At 43.4% G+C, this 25479-nt stretch overlaps 1 protein-coding gene across 1 annotated transcript in view; it reads left to right on the plus strand.

The window, feature by feature from the left end:
- gli3 (GLI family zinc finger 3) overlaps positions 1-25479 on the plus strand; it is a 95693-nt gene that overhangs the window by 53757 nt on the left and 16457 nt on the right. Inside the window, exons 5-7 of the mRNA XM_040127610.1 lie at positions 16620-16825; positions 20108-20269; positions 24165-24366. Coding sequence (XP_039983544.1) covers positions 16620-16825; positions 20108-20269; positions 24165-24366 — 570 coding nt within the window. The remainder of the gene's footprint in view (positions 1-16619; positions 16826-20107; positions 20270-24164; positions 24367-25479) is intronic.

Raw genomic sequence — 25479 nt, forward strand, 5'->3', positions numbered from 1 at the left:
GCTTCGTCGTCCTTGTGGTGCTTGTTTCTTACCCGTAGACACGAAGGAAGCGATCACCAAGCGACGAGGACAAATTGGATGGGGCAGTTACTTGGGCCGCATTATGTTTGATATTCTTCATCATTATCAACTCCCCCCTTCCTTTCCTCAGGAGTCATATCTCTCCCTTGCTGATGTGCCACTAAGCGTAATGAATTTTTTATGCCCCCCCCCCCCCCCTCGCTGCCTCCCCACCTCCGGCCCACCCCACCTCTCAACCCCTCGTCTCCTTCTCAGGGACTGCAGCAAAGAAGAAAGGGGGGGGGCAGGAAATAAAAAAGGGAGGTGATTGATGCCCCATGTCACTGCAAACAAAATGGCAAATATAATTTAGCATTTAGCTTATGCGGAGATAATGGGGCGAACACGCAGAGGCAACATTGGCGCGAACAAACAGCCTGGCTTGTTATCCGTCAGGAGTGCTTTGGTACGATCTGGAGCACAGGTTAGGGAGGGGGAGGAGAGAAATGAGGAGGGGGATGGAGGGAGAAAACTGAGCCAGGGAATTGAATTAAGGGAGAGAAGTTACGCGGTGCCTGTGTCTTCAGTCACTCCGTCCGGACAGGAGTTATCTGTACGCTTGGTTTGCTGTCATTGGAGACATGGCTGTGCTCTGCCGTGCTACTTATGGCCTATTTATCCGAGCCATTAAGCATCGAGCTGTTTAATACGACAAGTTACACTGAGGGAAACTATTTGTCATTATTATGAGACAGCTGTTTAGAGGCCGGGCTTATTTAAATCAAGTCTGTGAACTCACTGTCACGCACGTTTTCTATGAACTTATGTGGGTTCCATGCAGACATCCCAACTACTTTTGAATCAGGCAGCGATATTGCCTGGTTGATTACAAAGCAGCACTGAATTCCTCGGTGAGTAGAAACACTCATCAGTTGTGGTGATACAGCTGGGTCCAACCACCTGATGGCAAATTGGTGTTAATTGCACTCTCAGGTTCAGCTTTGTTCAAGTTTTAACTGTGGCCAAACTTTACGACCGTGAAACTAGGGCCAAAAAATAAATCTCTCTGAAGATTTAAAAGTGATGAATTCTTGCTCGGTAACGCTGCTTGTAGCCAGCCCGAGGAAATAGAGGCAGTCAACATATAGCTGTCGCTTCAGGGAAATGGAGGACAGGAGCCGGCTTATGGAGAAATATTGAATTGTTTTAAGACAAGTTTTCCTCGGTGAACAGAATTAATCGTTATTAGCCCTCTCAAAGATATGCCTAAGTACACAGGGACTATTATTGCAGTACTTCCCCATGCAGCCTCTCATTACGGCCTGTAATTACAGTTGGGTTGGCCCTGCGGCAGTTCCATCAATCCAGCCAGCTTCCCCCGCCACGCACGCAAGCCATTCACCACTGGGCATCCGTGGCCGGAGAAAAACACCACAAACGCCCAGCAGCTTGTTTCCTCTCTGCCACAATGACACATCCACCATCCATACGTGGCAAATGAACAGAATCATATCCTATTACTGTGAAGGACCTAATTGAAACATGTTTATTTATGGCCCCTGTTCTCAGATGAGGAGCGGGCGTTAGCTGCACAGCTAACAGGCTCCAGCGATATGAGGCGGTGGAATTAAATTAAAAGCTCATAAAATGAAATATGCTCTGTATTAGCTGTTTGACACTTAATTTGCCTTCAAATGAGCAGAGGAAATCACAAATTAACTGTCCTTTGTTTTTTTCCCTCTTTACCTCACCTCCCCTATTAGGGAAGGGAGAGCGCAATTACAGACAGAGGCTAATCGTTTAGTTTATGAATTCTTGTGGGGAAGGTACCAATGTGCCATTCAATATTAAAGCCTCAGGGTCAGGAGGGGGGTGGGTTCCCTTCCTGTGGGTGCTTGCTTTACTGAGGAACTCCTATGCTCACATGAAAGAACGGCACTTTTGAAGAGTTTCAGCAACCCCAGCTTGAGCTGAAACCGAAGCCACCTAACAACAAGCTTCCTCTGAGTTTTCTATAACCTTCTAACTTAAGCAAAGCCCGCATGTCCTGAACTGATCCAGGATCAGTGAAAGAGATTTTCTGCCCTTAAGCCAGTGCTTTTTCTCTGCATGTCTCTGGTCTTGAAACAGCTGACCTCCAGTGTCACTAAACAGAGAAAAAGCCCTTCCTACTCCAGAGAAGATGCTTCCTGCTTAAATAAACACATTGATCGGTGAAGAGCAGGCTCTCCACGGGGAGCTCTGTTCCCCTTCGCCACCACCATTGTGCGGGTCTGGCTTAATGGGAGTTTGGGGGGAGGCTGGGGCCAAGAGAAGAGACAGCTTCTTTCATTCCAGCTTTATTGCCTGACCATAGTACACAGCAAAACAAAACAGCCCTCTCATGTGGCTCAGCGCCGGCTCTCGGTCACCCGGAGACCGCTCAGAACAAACAGAGGTATTCGTCACAAGTCAATTATCAGCATCAGAGTTTACTCTGGAGTCCCTGGCCCTTGTGCTGTGAATGGGGCCACAAAACAACAAAACGTTCTTATGGGATAGGCAATTGACTCACAACCTTTTGCGCAGTCGCCGTATGTGGATTTAGTAAAGAATTAGTCAAAATACCAAAGTCACTCTAAGAGTTTATAAAGTTGAAAAACAGAAAGAATAGCTTTGAGTTTTTGCTTTCTTTCTCTTTGATTGTGTATTAAAGATGAAATCTATGTATAATATGCATAATTCAAGATGTTTCCAAAAAATAGATCATTCGTTAAAACATCTCAGGATGTGAGCAAGTGCAAAATGTAACATTTCAATTCATAAAGTAAAGAAAAACATGAATATATTATCCCTTCACTACTCTCTACATGCCACCAAAGCAGTACATTTTTTCCGTTTTGAAATATATACAGATATACATTCATATATACAAGCACTGTCACTCTTTCATAACTGCTTTAATTGTGTTTCAATGGATTTGGAAAAATGCAACAACATGAAGCTCAAACATGCCAAAAAAAATTATACATTTGAAAGAAAACCTCTCAGTGTTACTCATGAATAAGGTGACGGACTGTATTTTCTGTCACTGTGGAGGTACAGTGCAGGTGGGGGCTGTGAGGGTGTGTTTCCGTGTTCCCAGCCTGTGTGGTTATTTCATTCAGAAGAGTGTTTGTTCAGCTGCGGGCCTGGCCTGACAGGAAGGTATTCTGGAGGTACCAGGGGAGAGCTGCGGCACGTCTCTGTCATCGCAGCGAAACCTCAGCTCTGAAATGATGAAAAAGTTAATTGACTTTAGGGCCGCGTGAGCTTTGGCCTCAGACGCGTCATGTAATCTGAAGAGCCCCCAAAACCGAGTGAATCACCTTCTTACCCTCTGGTTTCAAATTCGTTTTCTGTGGCGATCTGAGATTCTCACCAATTTAACACTGTTCCTGTAGAGCATCTCACACAGGCCTCTCTCTCTGGGAGAGAGGGTGTATATATTTTTTTTAAAGATTTGTCGACTGTTGTTTTGTTATTTACATAAACTGCTGTCAGAGCGCCCAGTCTGGGCATAGAGGAACGGCATGTTGCTTAGCATAAAGACTACGGTCTTATCTCAACACCTTCCAGATGGGACGAGGCCGAGCACTGCAACACACACACACACACACACACACACACAAGTACAGACACACGCATACTGCAAAACAACAGAAAGACAAAAGCATGTATAGCTTTTATAGAAGCTAGAGGGACAGTGTTTTGTAAGTGTACGGCTTCATCACTGGCTATTTATGGCGTGATTTGACTTTGCTGTGTCGAGACCTCTTTAGTAGATGATATTTCGGTTTCAGGCCATACCTCCAGATGATTTTTACTGATTTTTGTCTGCATTCTTTCGTCAAATATACAACACAGTAGCTGGACTTTGTAACTATATGCATTTTTGTAACATAGCTGTTATTTATAAGCAACACTTTCTCAGGTTCTCTGTCATTAAAATGAATAAAAATAATGGCCTATTAATATTCACATTTGAATAGCGTCTAGACTTAAACAGAATGTGAAGCGAAGCCATAAATTACATTAAGAATTAATGATTATTTCGTAATCGCATCTGATAATCTCTGTCCAGATATGGTGGCTGTCACTGAAAAGCAGGGGAGAGAGACGAAGGCCACTTTTTCATCTTCCTCTCTCACTGTCCAAAACCCATTCTATGTGACTTCATAGGTCACCCCTCTCTGGTGCAGTCACTGGTTTCCCTCCACCCCCCCCCCCACCCCTTTAATACTTTCTCTATGGAGTAAGTCGGGGGGACAGGCGGTCACGCAGTAGCTGGCTTCATGATTAATGGTGTTTATTCTTGACAGAAGGCTCCTTTATTTATCTGCATTGCAGTTTCACTGATACTATCAGTCACCTGAATGAAAAATATTCAGTCATACCAATTTTGCAGTATAATTGAGTAGAGTCACTTCCTTTCAGTTTTTTTTCCCTCCTCGCTCTCCTCTCCCAGTCTATCTGGCAGCCTTATCATCGCCACAGTAATTTTCGCGCTGCGTTGTTTGATATGGAGAGGCTGGCTTTAGCCGTATTTGACATAAAGCCTCTTCAATTTTCACTGGAGAAAAAAAAAAAAAAAAAAAAGGGAAGAAAGAAAGTTGTGCACCGCTCTGTGAAAATGTGCGAGGAGGGGAAAGTACCCCCCCCCCCTTTTTTTTTTTCTGAGGCAATTTCAGGATTTAGAGAGAAAGGAGATAAATGCCTAAGCAGAAATGTGGGCAGATTGAAGTTAAAGTATATCTATTTTTTTGTAATACACCAGTTTCAGAAGCCTAAATGGGCAGTGTAGTCTTTTTTTTTTTCTATTCAGCCCGAGCACTGGGCCATGATTTTTTTTGAAGGCACCTGTGTGTTTTGAGAATGATGGATGCAGCAGGTATGGGAGAAGAAGTGAGGGGGAAAAAAAAAAAAGATGACTGTTGCACAGCAGATATTTGACAAGGCCTGTAAAGGTTTTAGGGGTCGAGTCATTACCGGTGGAGATGTGTAAAGACGTGTTCCAAAACTCTACTTACCAGGCTAGGATTACCTATGCTGAGGCTGCTGCAGCCGCTGTGTGTATATTTGTATTTATCCTCCGATATTAAATATCACATGCATTTTTTTTTTTTAGATTTTTTTTGCTCCTTGCTAAACGGTTTATGACTGATTTAGTATGTCTTAAAGCCAAATAGTAATCTCAACTAAACACTTCTTACTATTTCCAATTTACAAATGATTCCTTACATAACACTTTTATTCAAATCAAATCCTGTCCCGATTATTCCAAATATATCCTATTCATTGTAATATCGCCAGTGTTAGCCCTTGGTTAAATTTAATCTTAGGGTCCATTAAAAATATCCTTGAAAAAGGTACATTTTCGATAAAAAAGGAATACATTAATCTCTAATACCGGGCCTGTGAATTTGCTCATGTAACACATTAGTGGATTTGATTTTCTATACACAAGTCATTTGCCCCCTCTTCATGTCTGAGATCTCAATTTGTAGCTCTCCCATGGAGCACAATGGAAAACCAGGTCTGAGGGGAAGAGATAACAGGCAGGTGCCAACAGCTCTGCGTTGTGCGCTTGTGCATCCATACTCACACACACACACACACACACACACATACACACACACACACACGTTTGAAACATTTTTTCATCAGTCATTTGATTTATTTCATGGCCACTTTTTTACTTTTCGTTTGCAATTCTTCCTCTTTTATTTTTCTCTTTAAGTATAAAACAAACAAAATGAATTGAAACTGTTTTTTTTATTATTATTATTATTCACCCTCTTATTGTTCAGGCTGCATTTTTCATCTTAAACATTTAATAAGTAATTGTTTGAACAAAATAAGGATTTTGTTCAAACATTAAAATTGTTATAATATGCATCACAAATAATGCCACTAATAATTATTTTCATTGTCATTTAATCTGCCTGTTATTTTGCATTTATTTTGAATAATGCATGACATTCATAAAGGGCACATAAGTAGAAGCTTATAGTTTTTATAGGTTTCATCAGTAACTTACTTGCTGGGTGTGGTGCACTGTCGCTTTTATGAGCCGCTTCTTAATTGGCTTTGTAAAAGACCCTCCTCTCATTGGTGGGGAGCTGTTAGGGAACAGCAGTGACTGTCAAGATATTACCCAGCGCTGGCAGCCCGCCGCCTCACATCGTCTCCACAACCTCAGGCAGCCGCTGTCGTGACGTATGCGCCTCCTCACACATAGTAGTACTAGTTTAGAGAAGCTTTCACTGAAAGTAACTTTCCTGCAATTAGAGGAAATGCCGATTTTTTAAAAGGAAATATTTTGCTCCTTACCTTATGCATGATAATCAATTTCAGTTTAAGGAATTGGAAGTCAATGTGCAGCTTTTTGACTCAAGCCTGTGCCCTACAGACATCGTGCTGTAGCAGTGTCGAAATGTGGAATTTCCATTACTCTGATCTCTGGGCTCTGGGCTCCAGACCCTGCGATCCCACTCGGGGGGCCAGTTACAGAAAGTAACGAGACCAGGGGAACAGGGTCATAAATCCTCTCCAACTCTCCTCAATTTCCATCCTCCCTCTGATCCTTCCTTTCCTTTCCTCCCTCTCTCTCCTCCGCTTCCATCTCTCCTAGTCAAGCTTTCGATAAATGATTTGGGAGAAACCTAAATGCAACAATGTAAAATATTACCACATGTTGGTTATAAAATTCCGTTAGTCTGACCAAGGTTTTGCTAAAGACCATTGACAGTTTTAATGTGGGAGGAAATTAGTTCATTACCTCTCCTACAGCCTCAACATATCTTCTCCTCCCTTTTTCTATTTGTTTATCTTCTAAATCACAGAAAATTTCACTCCTTTTACACTCTCCTCACCAATGAAAATTAATTCATATCACATAAAGCGATTCTTTTCTCTCAGCCCTTTCTTATCTCCCTTATCAGATGTGGCCTCCATTACATCTGATAGCGTGATAGAGAATGGTTTCATCTAATAATGCCGTTTGGAGTTTGGAATGAGCCAAAAAGAAACCCTTCTCTACTTCTGTCTCCCATGATACTCTTTTTCTCTTTTTTTTTTTTTTTTTGGTAGGGGGGGTCAGCTTGTAAAGTTTTTTTGTTTTGTTTGTTTTTTTTCCCCTCAGCAAGGGTCCAGCGGGAGCTGCACAAATATGCGCAGTCATGCACACAGCTGCAGGGTGACCGCACTTGTGAGAATGCAGCCATTTTTTTTTTTTTTTTTTTGTTGCATGCCCATCATTTATTTGACATGTCAGTGTGAGTGATTTATTAAGAATTAGAAATGACAGTTTGTTTAAAGGGATTAAATAAAGCTGGGGAACTTCTTGTCTTGTTCTTAGAGCCAGAGAAAAAAATAAATGTTTCCCAAAGTGGAATTCCCTCCCATTCATATCAGTTTTGTTTCCCTTATGTAGCAGGTTTGTGAATCATCCTCCTCCGGGTGTATCCAAAATTTCCACTGGTCTGTGTTTAAGCCTCCCAGAGCTTCATCAAGCTCGAGCTTGGCACCACCACGCACTCAGTCCCTTCATGATTAAATATCAAGGAACTCCACTTGACATTTTATTAGTCCAACAAGATGGATGAAATGGCCAGAATAAAGTAGGCTGTGTCTGTTCACTTTCCCACCAGCGCTTGCCTTTCTTCTGTCCAGCTTTTCTTTCCTTCCCCTCCTCTACGAGAAGTATGTATTAGGAAAACGTGATGGATTTCATTCTGAAAAGGAGATTTTCAGTGCAGAGAAGGAAACATATATTTATGTGTCTTGTACCTGATGCTCCTGTTCTCCTCCCTCTGTGTCTCAGCTCTCCCTCCCCTCCCTCCTCTTCCTCCCGACCCTCTTTTCTTTTTTCTTTTCTGTTGTTCTACCTCAGATCCCTGTCTGAAGGATTAACCATCTCCAGCAGTGTGTCTCTGCTGTCTTGTAGCGCTGTGTATTGTTTGTGATTTGCTCAGGCCCATCCGTGCGGCTGCTCATTTCTGCAGCCCAGTGTGACGTGGTGAATTGAGGGGGATCATGCGGAGCCATCTCGCCGAGCCACGCCGCTCCTCGCAGCCCTGGGCCACACTCATTCTCCTCACCGCCCCTCACCTGAGATGCGCTGTACACAGACGTGCACGCTCATTACCTGACTTGTCGGGGTAGTGGAGGTGATGGGGTGTGGAACCTGAACCCTGTGTAGCTGCAGGCGTCAGCTGAGTTTTTCTGTAGAAGCATCAGGGCCATCGAGACACTACTTGAGAGGAAAAGGAAAGATAGATTTGCTTCCTCCTTGTTTTCAGAAGTTTAACACTTCAACACCCAGGAGTCCCCTCCTATCTCCTCTATAGCCCGGGGCATGCCAGAGGAACTCAAAAACACTGACTGCGAACAGTGGTAATTCCACCTGTACTTGCTTTGAAAAAAGCAACAATCATGTGTTTAATTTGCAGCGAGCAGAGATGAAGGTTGAATGTTTCGTACCAAGTGATTGCTGTATTTGCAAAAGGGCAAAATCAAGCGTGGGAGAGGACCAAAAAAGAACAAGAAAATCTTTTTCTTTTTTCGGTCTCATGTTTGTTCCCTGATTCCAGCCCCCTTGAAATTACAGGAAAAAAGGCAGGCTCATTTTGTGTAATTTCACTTTCATGTTTTCATTTTCTCGCTATATACTCTGTTGATTCGGTTTGGTAGACACTCTTATCTTGATGGCTGAAATTACATTTAATTGCAGTGTGGAAAAATGGTTTTTGAAAGAGCCTTCCGACCCCCCCCCCCCCAACTGCTTGGCAAAGCCAAACATAAACTTTTCAAAATGACAATTGTGTTCGGTCGTAACTTTGGGAACCAGCACAAGCGGTGAAAAGATGTGATTCTGCCGTTTGCGATAAAGCATAATCCACCGGCTTTGTAGGAGTATAAGGAGCGACGAGGAGCCTCGATCTAAAACGAGAATTTTTCATGTGTGACACACCTTCGGTGGGTTTGTGACTCCTCTAGAGTTCAAGCAGGCAGCGGTTATAACAAGAGCCAACGACACCTGGACCTGTTTGTTATGACTGGGCATGCCACACTCACTGACTCCCGTTGATAAACACATGTTATCACTTCGGCAGTGTTGACGTGATACGTGCTCACAGGGACGTACTATACATCTTTCTGGCGGGACAAGTGCGCATGCGTGCTCTCTCCGCTGCTCGTGTGTAGACAATGTGAGTGTGACTGTAACACACAGTGGGAGGAGATGGAGAAACTGAAGTAGACTGCTGGGTATTCGACTGGCCAGCGAGAGAGAGTGTGTGTCTGTGGGTCTGTGTGTGTGTGTGTGTCTGTGTGTGTCTGTGTGTGTCTGTGTGTGTCTGTGTGTGTGTGTGTGTGTGTGTGTGTGTCTGTGTGTCTGTGTGTCTGTGTGTGTGTGTGTGTGTGTGTGTGAACTGACTGTGCGGTGTATAGGAATTTGTGGCATGTCTCCAGAAGTATCCCACAGAGAGGGAATCCTGCTTGATGTGACCATGAATAGAAAGCCTTCCCCATCCCCTGACCCCCCCCCCCCCAGCCCTTTGATGTCAGGGGGTCACTCAGAGCCCTCGCATCTCCGGGGGGGGGGGCATAGTTACCCTGAACGCCTGGCAACCTCACCATGCCCTGCCAGGCCCACGGTCTGCTCTGCCCAGCCAGAAGAAAGGCTAAAAGCAGGGAGGAGGAAATTCAAATGACGTGGACAACAAACTATAACTGTTGATGCTCACGGAAAAGGCTAAAGGACAAGTTCCTGTCCTTCATTTATCACTGAAATAGGAGTAATTAAGTTCTAAGATATACAAAATGTTCATTTCAAATATGAAAGCTGCAGTGAGAAAATGACAGATTACATCTCTGCAACATCCGTTCTGTTAAGGTGACCTTGAGCAAGACTCTGACCCCTGCTAACTTGTTTTGGTCTGCTCTAAGAGGATGAAAGCCACTGTTTGTTGCTCTTAGATGCTTCTTATAATTTTTTCACAAAGCCGTTGAACTTTTTCTTTCAGTAGCATTTTGCCAAAAGTCTGCTGGCGACACTAAAATGCCAAGACAATACGAAAAAGCTGATATGCTCTTCTCCTTTGACGTAATGGCATATGGGTAAAATGGGGCATCACTTGTGTTTCATTTATTCTCGTTACTCCCCAAAATTGTAACAACACGGCGGGGCTATGGGAACTGCGGAGATCACATGGAGGCTGCAAGACTGTGATTTGTCAACATGGGTTGCTTCGTGTTAAGTCTGTGACGCTGATAGAGATTGATGACAGCGAAGACAACATGAAGCAGGTTGAAAAAAAGACTCAGTGGTCTTGTCCTCTGCAGTAACACACATCCGGAAAGGCCATCTCCACGGCAAGCCTTCTGCAAAAGCACGATTCGACCGGATCACGTACAATGCGTAGAAATTCATCACTGAACTACAAATCAAAACCTACACTGAAGGAATCTACGAGATACCCGTTGAACCCTTGCATCAACCATAAATCCAGCTGTAAAGATCCAACTTTTTTTTTCACGCCATCATAGATGACAGCTCCTAAAAGTGCTCACGATAATGGAACGTTTGAACTTCTCCAGTTTTGAGCAAACTCCATCTGCCGAAGGAGACCTGCGATGCGCTTGAAAGCTCTGGAAGAAGCGAGTACGTGGACCCTCGAGTCAGATTGTTCTGTCAACCGAGAATTAAATAGGCTCATTTGATCATAAATACTAGTAATTTCTTGGTGTTAGCATTGAGAGCCCTAAACAAATCAACAACCTGTTTGACAACAGAAATAGACAAGTATGTCAGTTACAACTCCTGTATCATGTGATCAGCCTTATAGAAAAACAAAATACACAATCAGAGTGAGAACTTAAGTTGAAAGAAAGTCAGTCTTGTAACTGGAAGATTTATGACGTGGCAATCAAATGTCAGCATTTTCGAAAATCTTTATTTACCATGTGCATCATACCATATTAAATGTATCCACTTTAAGAACAGCTCCATTTTGTGGGTAGGAATTGTTGGCTTAGTGTGGAAAAAGATGTATTTTTAAATGCGACTTCCTAAGTGTAATGAAGTATTTGCTATCCAGAGGCCACAGGTTTGACATAAAGTACACTGAATATAAAACTAAGTTGAGTTTAAGCCGCTCTGTATTTATCATTACTAATGTGGAAAGTCATGGGAATGTGCTTCAGTGGCAGAACTTAATGAAGACTTTTCCACTGAATCACTAAGAATCCAGAATATACTATATCTACCTTCCCCTGTTTGCGTCTGTCTTTCAGTCTCTGTCTGTCTTTCTCTCTCTCTCCCCTTGTCTCAGGTCCTTTTCCTCTCTCCTTGGGTCTCAGCTGGCTCTGTTCCTGTGGCCCTTTGATCTCAGTGAAAGGGTTTGGAGCTTTAAAGTGCTTCTGTTTCCGCTGTCAGGAGCCCCTCTCTTCCTCCTCTCTGGTTTAGGCTTTCAGAGCGGTGGCAGCCTTGTGCTGCGGCTGGGCGGGTTCGGGGGTTTTGGGGGGCAGGTTTCCATGAGGTGGTGAGATTGGGGGTGAGGCTTCGGGGGTTGGCGGCGGCGTGCGATGCTGTCAGCATCAGTCAGGACAGTACCTGACACCTGACTGATCCCAGTTCCCTACAAAACCCTAGTTCCCACCTCACCCAGCCCCTTGTGGCCACAGGCATGATGGGTCAGGAGAGATGGGTCTACATGGGTGTAGACTACCTCTTCTCAATGTAAATTTTGCATATATATATATATGAAAGCAACATTTTCAATGTTTTGTACATCCTTCCAGTAAAAAAAACATTACCTTAAAATATAGCACAACCAGGCAACAATAATGTACTTTTGTCAATCATAGACTTAATTAACCTACTACAATATGAGGGGTGCTATACTGTGCATTTGTAGATGTTCACCCCACAAATAAATGTACATAATGGAACACACCACCACCAATATAGCCCCCTTACATTTGTTTCTTAATGGATGACTGTTTTTGGTCTGTCTGCCCTTTTTTTGATAAGGATTTGCTCGGCAAGTCACACAGGTCCCTGTAACCACGCGGCACATACCGCATAAGGAGATACCGAATTGGCTAACCAGCTGTACCCGGCTGAGGCAACCTGACTGGGTTACTCACCGACGTAAAACGCAGTGGTGGAAGCGCATAATAGTATCCATAGCAACATTTAGGCAACATTAGGACGCCCCGTGCAGCAGTTGGTTGTGAACGTGGAAGTATCGTGCTCATGACCTATCTAGACTCCCTTGTATCCATCATTGTTACAGTAGTTATTATTTATTATTGAGATCAAGTCCGAATAATTGGTGACCTCCAGGGATTGTGAAGTTAGTGTTTCCCAATATTAAAGCCGCATCGTCCATGTTTCACATTTCTTTTGCCACCTTTTGGAAAGCTGTTGCTATGCTGAAGACGATTAACGCTGGAAGTGTTTCCATCTCGGTCATCTCAGTTATTGATAGTGCCAGTCGCTCAAACGTCTCAACATTAATTGAGTAATGTTTTATTGAGATTAAATGCCACACACAGCACTGTCCAAATAAGAGGATTGGATATAATCTAATTTCTGTAGGAGTTTTACGTATCGTGACTCTCAGCTTTCATGTTTTTTCTTCTTTCAACTCTGTGTTTTGGACCGATCCCGCAGCTACAGATGAAAATATAATGAACATTCACATTTGCTGGATTATTGAATTTAGACTCATCAATTTTGCGTATCCTTCTGTGAAGTACACATCAGGAAATTGTCATTTTATTTCATGCACAACCATTTCATGCTTGAGCTAAAAGTATTTTGCAGAGCACAGTTCCTGTTTTAGCAGACCGTTGTGTCAATACCACCAGGTCTGACTGCTGCACCACAATGATACCTTCTGTCCTAAGTGAGGTCATCAGCGTTCACCACAACTGCGTGTTTCTACTGCAGCTTTCACCAAAAAAAAATTATTAGTGTTGATATAACCTTGTTCCAAACAAGATTCAAGGCCTGTTTACACGAGCACACACCCCTCCATGAAACCTCCAAATCTTTTGGGGACGTATATACACTTGGCAAGTGTATATTCACCCGGTGAAATAAGACGACAGTTTAGAATCCACAGACCGCCCCGTGTAAACATGCGATGTCTTAAAGAGGCGCTGGCTGGTTTAAGCGAGGCCACGTGAAAGGAAATTGCTTCCATATGTCAGGAGCTCAGGCTTTCCCTGTGCCCTGTTTGCAGGGTGCCTTCTTTGAGGGTTAAGAGGAATTATCAACCTACAAAGGGAAGGAGAGGAGTGAGGGAAAAGTTTTCTCTCTGGTAAGAAGAGGCATGCAGACCCTGCGGTACAGCTTTGATGTAAATCTCAAATCAGGTGTAACTAAGACGCTACTTCTCTGGCACGCACCTCCTCGAACATCGGCGCACACGCACACACACACACACACACACACAGGGGGAAAATTCCTGCACTCACACAGTGCACGTTGTCAGGTTACTTCCTCTCGTCGTGTTGATTAATGCATGCTGGCAGATGCTAAGACGATCACGGCCCTGCAGAGAGGGGCTGAACACGGAGGGTCGGACCCTCTCTTGCTTTTTCTCTCGCATGTACAGAGAGACACCACTCTCCTCTAAACCATCCATCTCTCTGCTGTCCTCCTCAAATCCCCTCACACCTGGCTCTGCGTCCCTTGAGATCTCTTTTTCTCTCCTCCCTCTCTAACATCCCCTCTACCCTAACTCTTCTCTGTCTGCCCTTCCCTCCCAATTCATAGTCCATATCTTCACAAACTCCCTCCATGTCCTCCTCCCGACTACTGTTTATTCTCTGCCTCTCAGCAGCCCTCCCTTATATCCTCTCTCCACATTTTACTCCCCACGCTCTCTTCTCGTCAAACTTCTCTGTCCCTTTTCACCTTCCAACAGGCTAAAATCTCCCTCTTCCCTGTGCCACCATCTTCCTACCAATCAACATGTGTGCTCTCTTTTATTTTGTTTTCTGACCACCTCCTTTTTCAGAACCCCCGGCCTGCCAATAGGGCTTTGTTCTTATTCACTAAGTTAATTGGAAAAACAAGGCAAAGCTGAGGCATTTCGCCAGGCTCAGTGAAGGGAGAGGCAGCCAACGCATGACAGGGCTGATCAGTGTCATGGCAGCCAAAGTTGGTGTCTGGCTCTCCTCAAACATGTGGAGGGCCAGATGAGGAAAAAAGTCTTCCCTCTTGGGTTCTTACCTCTATATTGAAAATGTTTCAAATGTCGTGTGCGGCCATTTCAGGGACACAGAAATATTTGTCCCTCACACTTTGCCATTAAATGGACCCGTGTACATTGGGAAATTCCGGGATTTTAAATGTAATCTTATTTTTCCTGTCTTCTCTTCTGTCATGACGGAGCAGGTTTTTTGTGTGTCTCCTCAGTTACGTGTGTGCATGAGTGTGTACGTGCATTGTCAGCCATGTGACATCAAAGTGAGCGTCACTCTGCAGCTGTGTTGTGGTGTTTTTAAATGAGGCATGTAATGGTGGCATATGGGCACATGACTTGCTTATCATAAACACGTTTTCACAAACACAAACACGCGCACACAAATACCCCCCACACACACACACACACACACACACACACCTATTTTGAAGTGCACAGTTGCCCTCGGCGTGGCCTGCTAGGTGTGGAGGAAGTAAAACATTTTTCATTAGTTTTTTTTTTAACGCAGACGTGCAGAAACACACTGAAGAAATGGAGGTAACAAAATACCATGACCATTGTGTCGTAATGTCAGATACGATCCCTTTACTGAGATTGCTCTCAGGACTTCCCCCTCCTGAGGGTGCTATTGTCTTTTTCACATACACCTGCTTCAGCGTCACTGAGACATGTTGTCACACACTTGGGGACTCGTCCCATAGCCCCTTTGGGCTAATTACAGAAAGGTTCCTGAAGACAAAGTTTGTATGTGTGAATGCCTGTATACACATATGTCTGTGAGTTACTGTGTCCGTCCTCAAAGTGTGTGTGTGTACGTGCGGGCCTGTTGTTTCCACTCCTCTGTGCTCATTATTGGCGCTGGCCTGAGCTCTTTCATTAGGGGGGCTGTGAAATGGAGGGACGAATGGGCCGGTAGGGGATCAGGGGACGGGGTGGAGGTTGTAATTGGGCTGTTCCGCTCCCCTTGCCTTGCTCAAGGTCACTGTGAGACAAACTCCGGGCCAGGTCTCTCACTCCTCGCACTCTTTCTTCCCTTTTCTCCTGTCTTTTGTCACCCTTTTCCATCTCTCCTCCTCCTCCTCCTCCTCCTCACCTCCTTCTTAAAATCCCCACTTTTTCTCCCCCTCCCTCCTTCACTCATCCTCTCCTTCTCCTGAGGTCTTTTGTCACAGTAGACTGGTCCACTGGGGAGCTACAGAGAAGTGGAGGGGCTAATTCAGTCTAATCTCTTAGCCTGTTAATGTCTGGCTGATATGTGGATTTCTCCACATCCTCAGGGGAAGGCCTTTGTGGTGAAGGCCATCATTATGAAGTTTCCTAGCCCTCCTAGCCAATTATAAGAAGGGAGACAAATTAGTTCATCTCAAACTTGGCTCAAAAGAAGTTTTCCTGATTGTTCTCAACTTTATTTCACATCTTATACAATAGAGACAATTTATAGCAAAGGTTTTTGATAAAGAGAATAGCCTAATGTGCTCATATTTTCTATTTAAAGAAAAAGATTGTGCATCTTGTGTGAGACTTGCTGATGGATTTTGTACAACACTGCATCCGTCATGTGCAGCTCTGTACACGGCCTCAGCTCAAAGCCAAGTTTGAAGCCACGTGAGTAAAGTGGTGTAGCGTTGCTTGTCTGGTGCTGGCCAGCGGTGAGCTTGGCCGAACGTTTCCCTCTGATTAAGACGCAGTGGTGAAAGCTGCCTTTGATCTGAGGAAATGTCTGCGTAGGGAACAGTTGGAATGCAGCTCTCTCCTCTCCGCCTTGCAGATGGAGGGAGAGAGATAGTGTCACAGTCCATTTGTCTGGCCTTGCCACTGCCAGTCCACCCATGGTAGTAAATTCTGGATGTTCTGAGCCCATCCGGCATAATGAAATGGGCATGATGTCCCTGTTAAATCTGTGGAGACAACTGAATTATTTACAGTGGGGTCCAAATTTCTGAGACCTCTTTCCCATTCAAGTGAATACAGTAAGAGCTCAGTTGAATCAAAAGATACAACTGTACGACATGTGGTGAATTAATTAGTCTGACTGCTGTGAGCAGACTTAAAAAAAGTTAAGCTCCTTCAGAAGATTTATATCATGGTTTAACTTCTTAATAGCTCTTATAATGTTTTAAGCATTCTGCTTTTTGGAGCATTGTTAACAATGGGGGTATATGGCAGAAAATGTCAAATCAAACTTCTTTCGTATTTTAAAACTGCAAATTAGTTTTCATGTGGTTATCAAACAAAAATCAATCCAATCAGCATCAGTGTTTACAGCAATCACACGCATTTTCCTCAGGAAATGTGTGGGATTGCGAGGGAGTTTGTTACACATTTAAGATACGCACTCACTTTTTTCTGTATTTTGTTCCCCGTGTGTCTCTGCAGGCCTCCTGCGCTGGCGGGCAGTCCGGCTTTCTCCGACATTTCCCTCATCCGGATCTCGCCCCAGCGGAACCCCTCCGTGGGGGCCGAGTCGCCCTTTCACCCTCCGCACCCCTACATTAACCCATACATGGACTACATCCGCTCACTCCACAGCAGCCCCTCCATCTCCGTTCTGTCAGCCACCCGGGGCCTCAGCCCTGCAGATGGTGAAGTGAAACATACACCGTCGCACATAGCATGACGCATATACACACTCATGGCACACGTGCACATCTGCACACAAATTCAGCAGAGCAGAAATGGCCGATAAAGCCTTAGTAGACACTTAAAAATAATTGTTGGAATTGATTAGTGAGGTTCAATAGCTATTAGGAGGAATCTCAATTCTCTGTATCAGTTTATTTCCTGTTTGAGATCAGAGCAGGTCAGGTGAAAGGCAACTATATCCATCTCTATTAAGACCCAGGGGTTGGTGAGATGTTATCTGAGTGAGGGAACGGGTGGATGGGAGTATTATGAGTGCGCCGCGATCCGTGTGGGTGGGGGTGCAGGTCGGAGAGAGGCTAATCCTTTTGATCTGTGAGTCATGTCAGAGACCTCTGGAGGATGCATCAGTGAGCGGCGGGGTCACGTACAGTTACTTTGCACACACTGAGGGGAGGGTTGGATTCGAGTTCAGGGTTTGGCGGCGGGAGGGTGGTTGTTGCGGTGTCCTACGGGGAACATTTGTTTCCTGGCATCTCAAGATGGATTTGGACTGGGGACTCAATTAAAGTCGACACCCGAACCAGTTAAATTATATAAAAAAATACGGATACAGGAAAACTCACAAAATCGTTTTATTTTTGATAATAATAATGACTAATTAAGTCACATATTAAGCAAAAATATCAGAAAATTGCTGCTTCTAGATTCTCAAAGGTGAAGATTTACTGTTTTTTTTTTTTTAAGTTTTGTAAATCGAATCTCTTTGGGCTTTTGGTTTGACAAAACAAGGAATCTGAGAATATCACCTTGGGCTCTGGGAAATTGTAATAGGCATTTTTTTAAATATAATTTTCTGACATTTTCTAAACTAATCAGTAATCAGTTAATCACCAACATAATCTACAGATTAATCCACACTGAAAAATAGCATTTAGTGTTTTCTATGTTTCTTAACAGTACAGGAAAGTAATTAAACAACATAACACAAGCAAAACTTCTACAAATTATGATGCCATAAAGAGTTGGCTGATCAAAGAGCTTATTTGCCAAAAATCTACATCCATCATAAAGCTTTTGAAATGGCCGGATGTCCTGTTATGGCCCCCATGTCCTCACCCATCAACAGTTTGGCGCTTAAGCTGCAGAGACCCACTTTAGCTCCCCACCTCCTCTTGAAGTGCATTTTCTGACACGGCACAGATAGCAGGAGCATTTCCTTTGCACCAGCGCGCTCGATTGCATCTCATCCAGGTCTGCTGAAAGCTGTGTCTAAGTGAAGACCAAGAGTCTTTGCTCGCAGCCTCACTCAGCCCCTCTCCTGCCCTTTCCAGCATTTGCTCTTCGCGAAAGAGGAAGTATATACTCAAGCTGAAACTCTCACCCTCCAATTTTCCATTACCACAACATAATGTGCACCAGTCTCAGCTTGCTCTAAATCAAAATAGCTTCTCCAACCTACCACATGAGCCCCTTTCAGTTCTTAATGCTGTGAATTGTGAATGAGGCACCTAATTACTCCTTTAATCAATCCATTGATTAATTAACCCATCAGCTTTTGTGTTGTTAGTATATCACCACGCTTACAGGGAGCCTCCTTCTTCCATATGCAAAGATTTTTTTTCTACCAAAAAGTACATTTGAATAATGATGAATTAATTAACAGAATCTAATGGAGATTTAAAGTGGGTGGGATTTAGTGCCACCCTCTCGCTGCCACACATTTGCTTTCACATTTTTTTTTTTATTCTTTTGCTCCTCCCTCACGATATTTCTCTCTTTTATGCGAGATGAGGTTCAGAGGTAGGTTTGCCCCTGATCTTATTGTTGTGCTTAAGGAGCACCTGGTGGCTCACCAAGTCCCGAGGCACGTCTCTGCCTCCTTTACGTCGAGTACCACACTGACAGCCTTCCCCCACTCCCCCTTTTTGCCCCCAGGATCGCACTGGGATGCCAGCATTTCTGATTTAGAAATTCCGCAAAGCCTTTTTCTGTGCGTGGATACTCAATGGGCCACATTATGGTTGAATGCAAAAGCAAAGCTAAGGCGGAACAGAAGAGACAATTAAGAAACTCCCTCCTTCCAGTGAAGACATAATACCCAGATCGAATTAATTTAGAATTTTTTTCTTACATCCATTGAACCAATCATGGACGCATATTGCAGGCATACAGGCCAGCCTTAAGAGGAAATCTCCTCATACAGTGTTTCCTTATTTATTTTCTCTTTATTTCTTCAATTGGGGGGAAAAAAAGAACTGCTGCACTCTGTGGGTCTGAACCGATTCCATATTTGCATCCAAAACCACAGTGTTAGTCTTCTTCCTCTCTCTTTCTTAGAATATTTGCATAAGGAAGCCCACCGCCAGATGTTTATTTTTAGGCTACGGTTCAAGGACTTACAGCACTCTATAACTAAGGGAATGACTTGGAAAAGAGAGGCATTTTGAGGAAGAGAAAGAAATGAAGTGGAGGCAGAATGGTTTGCTGTATCTTTATATATGCAGATGTATCTGGGCAGATTTAGGCCTTTTGTTTTCCTATAGAGTTTAAAGGAGCAGAGTCGAGGAGCAGGTTGCATATCTGCAGACTGCAGCCCCGATGTGTACAACACACAAGAACCATCTCTGGCAAACGATGTGTCAGCCCACATACTCTTACCACACACACACACACACACACACACACACACACACACACACACACACACACACACACACACACACACACACACACACACACACACACACACACACACACACACACACACACACACGAACATTCACTCCAAGTGATCAAGGAACAGTAAGAGGAAGAGAAAAGCCTGTTTAAGAATTGTATTGTAAGATGATCAGTTATGCTGTGCTCGGCATGAATGCATCAATCAAACACTAATGCACACTCACTGTAATCTCCGAGCAAGCGCTCGGTAATCCCCAGTGAGGTTCTCCACTTCAGGTGATGCTCCCTGTGCAGCTGTTTTGCTTAACTTGATGGTGTTGCTAATGTGCTCATTACTGTTCTGCTGAGCTGATTATCATCTAATGTAAATGAATGCAGGTTTACAATGCCGTACAGGTGCTCTCCCTGTCAGGTTTTTTTCACTACCCTCCTCTGTTGTTTCTTTACCCTCTCTCCTTCCCGTTTCTTCAAACACCTCCCCTCTGTCCGCCATTTCTTAACATTTCCTTGCCATGCATACTCCTGCGTCTCCTAATCTGTCACCTTCACTTTTTGGTTACCTTGTTTCCTCTCTGCTGACCCGAATCTTCCCCCTTCTCCAGCCCCTCATACAGGTCTGACCACCGCTGAGTACTACCACCAGATGGCTCTGCTGGCGGGCCACCGTAGCCCGTACACGACCGACCTGCTCCCTACTGTGGCTTCCACGGCCGGCGCCAGTAGCGCCAGTGCCCTGCACATGGAATACCTGCAGGCAATGGACAGTAAGTCTGCACTGATCCAACACACCAGTCAGTACCTGGACACACACCCACATGAGCCTATTTTTAAGCCTCCCAGGAGTCAGCTACAGTGCTGATCCAGGATCACACTACTTGGGTTCTCCTAAGTATATCATATAGTATGACATGAGGTCCAAAACTGATTCACAGTCAGAAGTCCTTATTCTGTGACGGGTTCATTGGCCATGGGAGTTTTCAGCACTTGCAAAGAAGATGCAAACATCAGGTTTTCATGAGCTTATGAAAACAGCCCTGTTTGCAGTTTAGCGACAATGCATTTTTCAAATAATCCAATAGGTTTTTAAATGGCTTATTTATCTTAAGAAGTATGGGAAATTTCTAAACCAATAACGGAAAGTTGAATCCCTCATCTTTCTGAAAAATTCGAAAGCACCAGATTTGGAGATACATGGTTTTTAGTGGACCATGATGATATGCATTTGGTGAATGCTTTTATCTCTTTCATTAAGCATGGATTTGCAGATCAAACAAGCTACATATGCTTGAAAAGTGAATTTTTTTTTTACACATCAAGGTTACATATAATAGGTTACATATAAGTGTTGTTTCAGTAGCATTAAAACGACAACATTTCAGTCTGTGTCAGGTCCTAACTACACATTGAAAGGTGTGGTAATTATTAGTAGCAGTAACAGTTTTAGCCCCGCAGGTGAAAAGACACCTACCACATCCATGCTTACTGTTACTGCACCTTAAAGTATTACGAGTGCACCCCTCCACATTATAGCCTGGGTGGCCCCCCATTTGGAATTCCACGTATCTTGTACTATATATAGATGAAGCTACAACTCAACCACCTGCAACTTTACGTTGACATGATTTAAATTAGCTATTGTCTCAAAATGTTGGGCTCAGGACTGTGTGCAGTGGACTTATGCTAATGAGTTATTTTAAAGTGTAAATAGGAAATTAAATGCACACTGAATCTTAGAAAGGTCGGACAGCCTCACCCCGCTCCCTTTGATGAGAATGTATTTAGTCAGGCAGATGCCGCTTTCATGGAAATCCGGGGTGAAGTTCCCCCTATTCCTCAGAACAAACTAATTAAAACTAGCCAAACTTGTGCGGGTATCAGAAAATTAATTGCTATTAAGTGGGAATTGGAATGTCCCACCATTCATCACTGGAGAAATCCTTTCTTCTGTGTCACTTTTTAAGATTAATAGACTGAAACAAAAACAATTAGGGCCAAATTTAAGTGGAGATGCGGTGCTCCTCACTTAAAAATCGCTTGTGATCATTGCTGGTAATAACTCATAATGTTTCAACAATGTGTGTTCCAAAGCCTGGAAAAATTAACACTTTAAAGCTTTGTCGGATTTCAGAAAAAAAAAAAAAACATACAAAGAGCAGAGTCTATCAAGAGGCTTTCACTGATAATCTGGGCTACTATGTTACTGTGGCTATTTTAGTCTACTTCACATCAGTGTTAATTACCTTCAGAGAGAGCTGTGCTAATGAAACAATGGGCCTGTCCTGCCTATTTGTGCTTTAATGGGCTATTGTCTATGTTCTTACTGCCTAATTAGTGCCATAGCTCTCATAGATCACTAAAGTCTTTATTGTGGTCTTTATTAGATAATTTTAATCTCCTTGCTATTTTTTTTCTACTGATATTAAGTTGTTTTTCTTATTCACAGGTTTACTTATAGTAATGTATAAGCGTTTCAAACACTGGAAATGTTTTATATGACTTGATTCATTTTAGTTATTAATTATAAGGTACTTGGTTACTTTTGGTCCCTCTATTTAGCATTTATAAGCAGTCCAAAGCATTTAATAAATGGATAATAAAACATTATAATGCTGTGGTAAGCAGTTAATGTATTAAACAACTGTGACTCTTGCGGGCACCCATAAGTGGAGGATGTTATTTACACAGATAATGAACGACAGCGTGGTAAAACACAGTTAGTAATATAAAATATGTCTTTATAGTAGAAGTTATAATGGCTGACAAATACGGTACATTAATAAACTAAACTAAAATATACTTCCCGCACTGTATTTTTTTTAGCAATAATAGTATCTGTTCAGAAAGACATGACCTTTACATTAAAAGGAATTTCTAATTACACTTGAGAAATAGGATTATAGCCATTTTTTAATGTCCAGAATAAGAGTTTATTTTAGTGTCTTTACATTTCCGAAATCAAGTTACATGTTTAAAAAAAAAACCAAAAAAAAACTGAAAGAAAAAATTCTGGGCAGTCTGATAGTATACAGCCCTCCCCTGCGATAACCTCCCTCTCAGGTGGCCCCCAGGTGTGTGAGCGACGGTTCAACCCCAGTTTTGGACCCAGCTTTTATGGCCAGCACTGTCAGTCCGGCCTGTTGGAACCCTCCCTGGCCATGAGAATTAATGACGCGACGGGTAACCAGCCAGTGCGTCCATAAATCAAGCGGAAATTAGAGGGACAGTCCTGCTACGATCCAGGACACTCCTCTCTCTGTCTCCCCAGTTAGCCGATTTATCATTCGGCCTGTGCATTAATAAACACCGCTCCCATGAGTCTTCGCCGTAGTGGGACGCTGGCCCTGCTCCTCAGCGATACCCCCCTCTCGTAATTCCCCGCAAGTGGAGGCCGTCTCTCACACTTATGTGGGTTTGGCTTGTTTAAAAAATGTCATGTGTGTCAAATTTTGAACGTAGAAAGTTGGATTTGTCTAAACCAGGAGGATAAATATATTAAATATGTGATTTGAGCTGACTGAAATAGTGAAGGATCACACGTCGAGGACCCTCACATGACTAACTACGTTGTATTTAGTGATTGTGTGCGCTCAGGGATTTGTAAGTGTATAAGTATGCCCACCTCCCCAACAACCCCTTCCCTAAGACATAAAAAGGACAGATTTTCCATACATTGGCAATGTAAAGAGGGTATTGCTCCCCATACAGCTTCATGTTGTAGTTGAAACTCAGGCCTACGTATGCCAGAACACCACCACTGCCACCACAGAAAGCCTCCACGCACACACACATTCACCTCCACACACTATGATTACCATGTGAATGGAGCGTTCTGTAATCGTTGGATGTGTCAAACGAGAGATGGAGCATTTACGTTTGGGAGATGGATGGATTGTGGGGGACGTAAATATGGGGGGGTTATCGGGGCTGCGTAAGCTGGTTTTGTTTGCCTTTATAAAATAACTCAAAATGTTTTATTTCCAAGTCTTGAGTCACAAAGTCATTGTGTCAGTTCATGCACAAAGCGCGACATCCCCTCAGCGCTTTTTTCCCCTCCTTCCATCTCGCTCTGTCTGTTTTTCCCTGTCTTCTTTGTGACATCTCCATGTGAAAAGACAACAAAAGTCATGTTTTAATCTCTACCCATGGCTCATTGTATGTGCAAAGAGAATGGTTGTGCTGTTTCCGCCTTTTACCTTTTCAAACCCTTTTTGAGTATTTCCAGTCAACACTGATTGCATTTGAATAACGAGTCAAATTGGACTTGATTAAATATTACCATACACAGTCAGAGCATTTCTCCAAAATAAAAGGCATGTTTTCTCATGGATGAAATGCAAGCAGTGCATCAAGTGACAGCCGAACACTCATTCAGATGAGCCTTTTGTCTAATGATTGACAAAAATGTCATCTGTTAGGGTTAGATTAGGTTAGAGTTTGGATGAAGTCAAACAGAAAATCATGTAGGAACCAGCAAATGCTCTTTTTTGATCTGTAACTCATTTGTGGGATTTTAGCTGCTACACGTCTCCAAAAAAACATGGAATGAGGGAGCAGATAAGGGTTAATTTTCAGTTTCACAGGAAATTTTAACCTTTCGCTTCCACAGCAGCCACTTGGCAGTCACTCTAAAAAATCTCGTCCTCCTTCCTCATCCTGTAGGCTCTCGCTTCCCGAGCCCAAGGCTGCCATCACGGCCCAGCAGGAAGCGCCCCCTGCCCATCTCGCCCCTCTCTGAGCACAGCTTTGACCTGCAGACCATGATTCGCAACTCACCCAACTCTCTCGTCACCATGCTCAACAACTCGCGATCCAGCTCCTCCACCAGCGGCTCCTACGGTCACCTCTCTGCTGGAGCCATCAGGTAGCACATTCTTTAGAAAATTTTCTTGCCTCGAAAAAATATATATACTGTGTGATCTTGTCCATTTAGACAAGCTTGTTCTACATCAACTAACCAGTTTCATTCAGTGCATTACATGCAACTGACTTCAAAGCATTTCAATGTTCATGCCAATCATAAAGTAAATGATTTAGTTTTACAACAGGAGAATTTGCTTCTCTGGGTATAAAATTTTTCCAATGCATTTAAGCCATTTGTTACCCCTTTATTTTTATGTAAATATTATAGTTTATTTCCTTTTAAAGGGGCACTCACATTTTTACCCATGAAGTTCAGTTAACTTCATCACGGAAAGTACCTCTCAGCCCACGAAACCATTTGTATAATGTCTTCTGTGGCTCAGGAGTGAGCTGTCCAAAGTTTGGAAAAGATAACTCTGAAGTTGTCATAGTGATGTCATTAGGATTGTCTTGGCTTGGCCGCGATACTTAACGTTTCAGGCTTTAGAAAAGCCTGCGTTACAAACTAGATCTGCCTCTTCTGAGTATCCCAATTTTAATAGGAATGCAAACTAAAATTGCTGGATGACCCCTTTAAAGTAAAATAAAAAAAAAAACTATTATCATGCCCGGATGTCTTTCAGGAGCTTTGATTGACTCTACTGCCATCAAGGTGGTCATTCAGGGACTCACATGTGCCAATAATACATCCAACAGCAGGATCTCCCTGTGGGGAATGATGTTATAAATGATTTTCTAATACCATTGATTGGTATTTTTCAGAAAGCACACTAGTGAAAAACCCATGTGTCTCCCTCAGGATGACACCACAGTAATTATATAATACTGTAGTTACTTTGCATTCTGTAGCAAAGGGTAAAAGAAAGTGTGTGGTGGGGCGAATATGTGTATGTGTGTGTATTGTCCATGTCAAACCCCCGTGTGGGTGACGATCTCCCAGCCAGCAAGTCAGCCTGCCTCCCCGGCGGCTCGTGTCAGTCATCCGGTACCCCTTCATGGAAACGTCACATACATCATGCCCTAGGACCCGGGGCGAGCAAAGGGAAGCAGAAAGAAAAGAAGAGGGAGCGGAAAAGAAAAGATCCATCGCCCCACCCACAGCCATTGATCAGCG

The sequence above is a fragment of the Xiphias gladius genome, chromosome 5 (genome assembly GCF_016859285.1).
Source record: "Xiphias gladius isolate SHS-SW01 ecotype Sanya breed wild chromosome 5, ASM1685928v1, whole genome shotgun sequence".
Taxonomy (NCBI): Eukaryota; Metazoa; Chordata; class Actinopteri; order Istiophoriformes; family Xiphiidae; genus Xiphias; species Xiphias gladius.